This window comes from Morone saxatilis, unplaced genomic scaffold (genome assembly GCF_004916995.1).
Source record: "Morone saxatilis isolate NCDOM2014 unplaced genomic scaffold, NCSU_SB_2.0 Contig14, whole genome shotgun sequence".
Taxonomy (NCBI): Eukaryota; Metazoa; Chordata; class Actinopteri; family Moronidae; genus Morone; species Morone saxatilis.
In genome coordinates this window covers 10,885,418-10,894,195 of record NW_023339696.1, presented here as the reverse complement: position 1 = coordinate 10,894,195, position 8,778 = coordinate 10,885,418, and the positions used below count along the sequence as shown (strand labels likewise).

Below are 8,778 nucleotides of genomic sequence, written 5' to 3'. Positions count from 1 at the left end.
ATAAAAAATAAATAAATAAATCTCTCTGGAAGAGAAATAAGTTAGGTGGTGTTAGAAATCCTACCTATTAAGAGATGCACGATAATTATTGGGCCGATAAATGATCAGCTTAAAATCGGAAATTTATATTAGGTATTATTCTGATTATTAAATTAAAGCTGATAAATTATTGGTAGATACAATGTTTGTGAAGTTTTTGGATGTACTTTACCAGGAGGGGTCAGAACTGTTGTTGTGTTGGTTTGGTCAGAGCTATGAAAACAATAAATCATCCATCTTTACCTTTTCTTACCATCAAGTGTGCACAAACTACAGCTTATGAACTTCTTTTTAAAATACAAAAATGTAAAATGAACGGTTGTCTTACTGGTATCGACCATGAGAAAAGCAGGTAATTATTGGTTATTGTATCGGCTAAAAAACAACAACAACAACAACAACAAAAAATCCATATCGTGCATCCTGACGACCCATTAGTAACCTTTGGCTTGCATAGAGAACATTTTCTGTGAAGCTATTTGCAGAATATTCGTTGAGAAAAAGCAGCAGCAGTTTGGAAATAATTGGTTATTGTTATTTAAAGACCCGTTCGGAGGGCAACATCGCCGTCATCCTAACTCACCCAACTACCACATTCAACTGTTGGTTCTCAGTTTCTAAATACACACTGCCCAAACATACCATTCCTGAGCAACAGACCCTAACTTACAGTCCTACAGACCTTGCATAAAAGTAGACAACTACTCATCATCGTTTTTCTTGCAACCTTATGGCAATAACTCCACCGTCACACTCTGCTTTAATCACTACGGGCCATCAGAGAGATACTGCAAAGATACTCTGGAGTTAAAATAAGAGAAATAAATTAAGCTTTACTGGACAAAACTCCTCACGACTTTATACCTTTATCTTTTGCAACTCTTAACTAAAAGGCCAGCATGTTTAGTGTCTTCGCTGTTGTCCAACTACAGGGAGACAGTTCCTATGAGAGTGCAAGGAATCAGGTTTGAAATTAAAATAAGACAGAAAAAGAAAACAATTAAATTAAAAATTAAATCCGAAGCAAACATCAGTCCTACAGCAGCTGTCCATCTGTCACTGATCTTTTGACTTCCTTTCAACTTTTCTCTCTCTCTCTCCATGCCTTTATTTCCACCAGAAGAGTCTGACCACATGTTTATTTCCCAGCAGCAAGGAAAACCGGTCAGCTCCAGTCTTGGCACTAAAGGGCTCTCTGTCGTTCCCGTCCCATTTAACCACAGGGCAGTATGGACTATCCCCCTTCCTTGACTCAATACTCGTGTGTATGTTGGTCACCGAAATTCATAAATAGGCATACTGTGCTCTCGAACGTGGTTCAGGTTTAGAGACTGGTACCTGCAGAGGTAAGTAGAAAATCGACATAAGAGACATGAACTGAACGTGGCAAAACAGACTGAAAGCACTGTTTTAATCACTGAATCTGGTTACCATTCTGAGCTCCTGTGGTAATAGTAGCCCTCGATAGTGGCTGTGGACTTCTGGAAGCAGATGTAATAGAAGCCAGCAAAGGAGGCGCCGCTAATGTCTTTGATAGTGTGGTCTGGAACTAGAAACTGCTCCTGTGAGTGCAGGAAAGAGACAGAGTGGAGGTTAGAGCTTAAAGCTAACACGAGGAAAGAGCGAGAGAGATGAGATGATGTACTAACCTTCCACCTCATGAACACATAATCACTGCTGTCCAGTGCTTCATAGTCAAAGTCATCCGAGTTGAAGCTTTTGGCATATTTGTAAAAAGGATTAAACTTGCCCTGGAAAGAGAGCGAATAATAATAATAATATAAAAATAATAAGAAGAAATAATGACAAGACAACAACTGGGACACAAAGTCTAACTAAAAGTCTGACACATAAATTATAATAACATTGTTATAAACTAAAGAAATGTCTGTTGCTCCTTGATATAAAGTCATTTTCAACAGTTGTCAAGAGCTTTTCTTACAATACAGTGGGAAGTGCTGCAACTGCCTCACTCCATCTATTATTAAAGAGGTAGCCAAACAAAATGAAAAGGACTAAACCTATTTCTGCACAATTTACAGGCTTTTCGGGAAGACATAAGAACACAAAGTGTGAGCGAGCTGATGCAGTGCTGCATTTGCTTGCTGCAGTTTGGGTGAACTTTTGTCTCATCAAAGTAAGCCACTTTTACTGTGCCTTTCCCGTAGTTTGACGCCACAAACACTTAACCAATGAATGCACACAGAGCATTGATAACAGAGCAGAGCAACAATCAAAGAGGACATACCCAGTGTTTTCTGTCCACATCCTCATCTGCGTCCCATTTCCTAGTTAAAAAAGGCCTTTTTCGACTGATAATTTCACCAGCAAAGAACGTTGTGAGAGTGGGATACTCCTGTCACACAGAGAAAACAAGAAAGGGAAGTCGATACATGAATGGCTGCAAATTATATTTATTTAAAAAAAATGTTTAAATAGGTACCGCTGTCAGTCGATCACTACTACACTATAGTTCTCCAGACTTATATCTTGTGCAGCAGCCTATGAACTATCAGCAGGAGAGATTACAGTAAGAACGAGGTAACCACTGTCTTGTATGTTGACTTGCATCGAACGGTGAAGCAGACAACATACGGGCCTCACCCTACCCTTCCAAGCGTGTAGGAGAAACTACAGTGGCTGTGAAAAACGTGAAAGACCCGATCTACAGCCAGTGTTTGGTTTGTCCACTCTGGGCTACTGTAGAAACATGGCGGACTCCGTAGCAGATGATGCAGCCCCTCTGTAGACACAATTCTTTTGTAGCTTTTTATTGCCTTGGTACACGGGGCACTCCCTAAGACACAAGTCTTACTTTCAGATGATTATACACTAATGAAAACGTACTTATAAATATTGAATTCTCTTCTAAATGTTAAACACTGGACCGGCATATTTTCTCATAACTCAGTTTAGGATCCCGCTGACCTTTTACCTTCCATATGTTGCATAATGTTATGGTTATACAGTTGACACACTTAGGCAAAGTACTAAAGTCTAGACCCGGCCTCGCATTTACCTACCACTAATCTTTGTCACAATTTAGTCTGCATCAAGCGAGTGGAAACCAGTTTGTGCTTAGTTTTTGACAGAATAAAGGTCAGTCTTACTACACCTGACCTAGTTTCAACGCTTACCTCAGTCAGGCCTTTGATCTTCAGGTATCCACACAAATATGAGTCCTCCACGGTCACATGCTGCCCAAGAAAAACAGATTTAAGAAACATATAATTATGCATGAAATCACAAGTGCAAACATTGTTTGTCGTCTTCTTTATGATGTTTAAAATCGCAGGAGGGCTGGTGTGAACAGAGATAAGTCTTAAAGGCAGCTTCTGTTAGTCTGTCTGCTGATATTGCTGTCAAAGTCAACGCCAATACATACTCATTACACTCATTTATGTAGCTGGTTGCACAAATTGCTAACCGGTTTGGATACTGTATGTACAGTAACAGTGAAAACAAAAATGTGAATTAGTGAAATTTGTTCTAAATTCAAAATGTCACAGTAAAAACAGTCAGCTGGCTCAAAATTAGGTCTGTTACATTAATACTGAATGACAACCAGCTATCTAAACGAGCTAACGTCAGTTAAGTTAGCGACTTAGCAACTACAGGGCTACAGATGTGCTGACTTTGCATAATATATAAACAAACTAATAACTACAGCATGACAGGAACACTTTACCTGCAAGACAACCTCCACGTCGTAGGAGTTGCCTTTGCTCTTCTGATAACCCCGAAACTGTGAGCCGCTGTACAGCAGCGAGGTGGCCACCCCCGGCTGGTGGGTGTTGATCGGGGCAGGGGGAACAAGAGAGGCCGAGGATGGGCAGGCCGAGCCGGTGGTACTGCAGCACTCTGCTCGGACAGGCATGATGAGCGCTAAAGTGTCACCGTCAGCAACCGTCATGAACTTTGTGACTGAGCGCAACACAAGCTGGAGAGAGAATGGGTGCTGATAAAGGAGGGACTGCCAGCTGCTCGACACCGCCGGGGTCCGAAACTTTCCTCAATTTCGTCCAGCTAGCCCATGGACTTGCTAATGAGGAGGGATACTGCAACGTCTCTTTTCAGAATCCAGCTTGCCTCGATTTCATTGGCTGGAAACAGGGTTCGCGGCTCGAGCTCGAGTCTTATTGGATAATGTACCCGAATGCATTCTGGGAGTTGTATTTTTGTATTCAATTTTCTACTACAACTAAAAACATCAGTATGTGAGAGAAATGTGGGAAACACACAATGATAATTCGACCAAATTATTGGTAATATATCATATCAAATATGATAAAATATACAAAAAGTATATTACTTATATTGTTTACCATACCACATATAATACTATACATGTGTTAAACTGTAACAAACGTTTTATTTTTGTCCTATATGTATTTTATTTTAAATATATATTTTTTAATATTTCACAAAATATTTCTACTTATGGAAATTAATAAAAATATACCCTGTTTTGTGTTGAAACAAAAAGCTTTCAAGACATCACCTTTTTAATGATATATTGTGTAAATGTCAGATGATTATTTTTATGTTTCTTCCTGTATTACAGTTATTTTTAAACAATAATAATTTTAAAGAGGTGTACACCACACAGATCTAATGTATTTGGCTGGCCAGGGAACAAGGGATGACACTGAAACAGTAATATTTCCCTTTTAATCTCAAAATAGGCAGCAAGAAATAGGTGAACAGGTGGAATTATTTCTGAGATTCTTTATTGCGTATGGGGAACAAAATACAAATACAAATATTTTTACTTGCACACAGTGAAATGCTTTACTGATGATGCTACTGCAACTCCTCCCTCAAATGGTCCACATATCTGTGGATGTCTGATATGCGCATGCGGTTCTGCTTCAGTTCTTTGTCTTGAATCTGCAATAATAACCCATAAAGACAAAAACAATAACAAGAATGTGAGATATGGAGGAAAGGTCCGTCATCCATTAAATTATACATTTGGGTGTTTATTTTCATGTAATTTCAGCTCTCTACCCCTTTAATGAGGGCCGCTTTCCAGGCATTGATACGCGTAACCAGCTGAGTCTCTCTGTCATTGATCTTCATCAAGTGGTTATCGTGGCCGGCGGTCAGTGTGTCCATCACTTTTTCTCTGTCTGTAAACAGCTACTCAGAGAAAACACAGGCGTAAAAGGCTGAGGACACTGACACTGCTAATAAACCACGTCCTCTTCTCATCTGACCTCTTCTGTCATCTACATTCCCATTAGACTGCTATTATTCTGCTACGTATATCTGCAATAATTAATATATACTTATTTCATGTATATGCTAAAATGAGCAATACACTTTAAGGTCTTTAGAAGTGGTGGCTGTAATGTTACACTGGATGCTGACAATGACATTTTTATCAGGCTATAGTGGTCCAAATAACAATAATGTAATCCTATATTTTGGATAGTTTGTTCACTCACCATCTTAACATCCTCTGGCATGTCTTCATTCACCTCTTCCTTGGCCACTGTCTCCAGGGTTTTTACAGCAATCTCCTGCACCTTCTCGTGATAATTATTCTCCAAATCTCGACATTGCGCAAATGTATGACTGTGTCATGGAAAGTAGAAATTAGATTTATTGCTAATTTTGCACCCACACTGGGTGATGTGTATGAACATTGACATTTAAACGAGACTGGATTTTTGACCACACAAGTGAGCAACTACCCTGGGACCCAGATTGGATTAGATTAAAATTGGATTGGGAGCAAGTTGCTTCTCCAAATGAGGAACTCTGAGTATCTTAATACTGAGGACAAGACCCTGAAAACAGTAATGAACCTACATTATAGGAAATTACTCAAAGCTCTTAAAGGATATATCCCTTGAAAAGTTTCACTGAAGTTGCCAACCATGGCTGAGATGTTGATGTCAAACATTCTGATGGTGTCCTGAAATAAACAGGAGGCTTTAGTATGAGTCCCAGCAGAGACACACACAGCTTTTGACATGTGGGAGTAAAGTAAAGTATTTAATCTGTATTTATAGATTCTATAATAATCTATGCAACATGATTTATATCATTGAGTCTCAAGAGGATTACCTAAAAGCAGATTTGGATACACATACCTCCATCTGGCTGACCAGCTGAAACTCCAGCGCCATGAAGCTTTTGCAGAATTGGTTGATTTCGTCATTGTGGTCGTTGATCTTCACCTTCAGTAGGTCTGGATCTGTTAACTTCTGCAACTCCTCTATCCTCTAATAATGTGAACACAAGAGATATTCATTCACTAAAAGCAAATTTACTGCGTACCCAGTATTCGCCTCTCTAAAACATGATGCTCCTCACAGCTCACCTCTGTGTGTTGCTCCTCAAACTCTGCCAATATTTGTGTTGCTTTCTGCTGGTAGTCTGTCATAGCCTTAGATTGGCCACAGAAGAAGGAGCTCACCTCTGTCTCTCTTCGCTTATGTTCGGCCAAGCCTATTTCAAATACCTGCATACACAGCTCCACCATTTGGTGCTCATATGTAAGTGTAGGAATTAAGGAATTCAAGTAATATTATATACAATTTGTGATGCGCCTGCATTGATTAGAAAGCAAAGGTAACAAAGGATATGTTTCAAGCAGATGAGCCACTGCTGGCACACATTGCAGCACCTCTGCCTCTGGATCGTCTTTGAACATACTCTTAAACAGGTCAGACCCATTCAGGAACTCCACAAAGGCATCCTGTTGGAAAGAAGAACTGAACTTACAGACACACAGTTTGCATAAAAGCGTTCAGATCTCAGTGTAAAAACAACTGCATTTCCAAATGTGAACTTTATATCACCGTGTGTAATTTGAGTTCCGCATCCTTGCTTTGCTGAGCCTCATCAGCTTTTTGTATCTGCAGCTCTTCAAGCCTGATTTCCTCAAGGACATACTGGTATTTGATAAATGCCTCATTTTTCTGCACATACACACGTGATTTAGTTATACAGTATCAACATAGCAAATTCTAAATACCAATTTTGAAACAAACTTGGCATGGTCATGGTTTAAAAGAAAATTACCTCTAAAAAATGCTTTAAGACAGAGGACTATAAAAGTTATGTGAATACAGCAAATTGTAACTTTGGGTTTGAGTTAAAATGCACCGCCCGTACTTACTATCTTCTCGTCAATCAGTCTGTAGTCTATGCACGTCAACTTCGGAAAGTAGACTGCGACGAAAGATTTGTAATCTTCTTCTTCAGAGAAAGGATTTCCAAACAGGTTGAGGGTGAAAAGGTTCTTAAACTTCCTGAGATAGAGCACCTTTGAAATGCAATCAATTTGCATTAGGTCATTTCAACTATCTGTCATGTTCTAGTGCTGTCAACACAAATGCAGTATTATCTGACAGATTTACTGTATGCAAGAAAGTTTTGTTACATTGTCCAGCTTTTCAAGGCGGTTGTTTGCAATGCAGAAATGACTGAGCTTCTCAAGTGTGTCCAGGTTTTCAATGACAGAGATTCTGTTGTTGGACAGATTCAGCAATTCAAGCTTCCGCAAAGACTCCAGACCCTCAATTTTCTCTATGATGTTGAAAGACAGATCTAAAGGACACATTCAGAGTGACTGTCAGTAGTTACAGGGCTGATATTTTAAAATATACCTGCACAACTTTGGCAAGAAAGCATGAGCACAATAAAAATACAAAGCCTTACTAAGCCATGTCAGATTAACCAGACGGTCCAGGCCCTCAATAACTTCTATGTGGTTGTTGTTCAGATCAAGCCTGGCCAAGGACGTGAACTCCCACAAGTGGTCAATCCTCAGGATACCTGTGAACAAACAACCTCTCACATACCTAAACCACCCAATACACACTGATACGCTGATTGGTCATTTTTTGAGTTTTCTCACTTTTGTATTCCAGACGTAGCTCAAAGATTTCACTGAAGCGGATTCCCTCCGCCTTGGCAACAAGCCCCTCTTGAGTTGCAGACACTTGCTCCTCAATTGCTGCCTTCAGAAACTTCTCATCCATCAAAATAGGTTCACATTTTCCCAAATACACAGTCATCGTGCTGTCGATGGGGTTGGAGGCAGGCTGGACTTCAATTGACCCTCTGCTCAAAGAAAAAATATTTTCATATTTTGTCAATTTGGAGCTTGGTTTGTTCAGTTAAAGATTGTGCCAAAAAAGGGGAACATGTAACTTAGCTTGGATTATTTATTAACTAACACCATCATTAGCTCGCAAAAGTGAATTAATGAATAAATTAAATGAAAACATTTAAGCCAACATTATACCTACCAACGACACTTGCAAAATCTAGCTTCTTGTTGTTCTTCCAATGCAAAGTGCTTTAAAAAACCAACAACACAAGTTTTAGTACCAAGATAAAGTCAGTATCTAACCTCTTACTCCACCTCTATTGTTTACACGCTGTTACATAGCAACTATCTGACGCTAAGCTGCGTTCAAGTAACTTACGTCCAAAACGATTCTGTTAAAATAAACTTTAAACTTCAAAATATACTCGCTTGAGCTATTAATACTCGTAATGACAACACAGATCAAAATAATGGTTAGCTATGATGACGCTAAGATTTTGCGCACAGTTGTTTTCTTCCGGTTAAACCTTTTTCATAAGTGCAATGAAGGATAACTTATATCCATTCAACCTAACCCTATTTGTACATTCTATATTTCAGAGGCTTACTGCTTTTTCTAATCGTCATTTCTTCATTTTAATGCATTTATATATAATTTCAGGGCGCTTTCA

At 39.2% G+C, this 8,778-nt stretch overlaps 2 protein-coding genes across 2 annotated transcripts; both read right to left on the bottom strand.

Annotated features, from left to right (window-relative positions):
* gid4 (GID complex subunit 4 homolog) lies at positions 1–4,123 on the bottom strand. Its single transcript, XM_035655067.1, has 6 exons — positions 3,728–4,123; positions 3,177–3,236; positions 2,288–2,395; positions 1,689–1,790; positions 1,471–1,601; positions 1–1,377 (listed from the first exon to the last, which is right to left on the bottom strand). The coding sequence occupies exons 1-6, from the start codon at positions 3,950–3,952 to the stop codon at positions 1,314–1,316; spliced, it is 690 nt and encodes a 229-aa protein (XP_035510960.1). The 5' UTR covers positions 3,953–4,123; the 3' UTR covers positions 1–1,313.
* Positions 4,124–4,759: 636 nt separating this feature from the next.
* On the bottom strand, positions 4,760–8,456 carry drc3 (dynein regulatory complex subunit 3). Its single transcript, XM_035655076.1, has 13 exons — positions 8,307–8,456; positions 7,913–8,118; positions 7,714–7,830; positions 7,436–7,602; positions 7,172–7,318; positions 6,852–6,971; positions 6,636–6,748; positions 6,371–6,545; positions 6,141–6,272; positions 5,892–5,962; positions 5,490–5,613; positions 5,050–5,181; positions 4,760–4,929 (listed from the first exon to the last, which is right to left on the bottom strand). The coding sequence occupies exons 2-13, from the start codon at positions 8,070–8,072 to the stop codon at positions 4,843–4,845; spliced, it is 1,545 nt and encodes a 514-aa protein (XP_035510969.1). The 5' UTR covers positions 8,073–8,118; positions 8,307–8,456; the 3' UTR covers positions 4,760–4,842.
* Between the last annotated feature and the right edge of the window lie 322 nt (positions 8,457–8,778).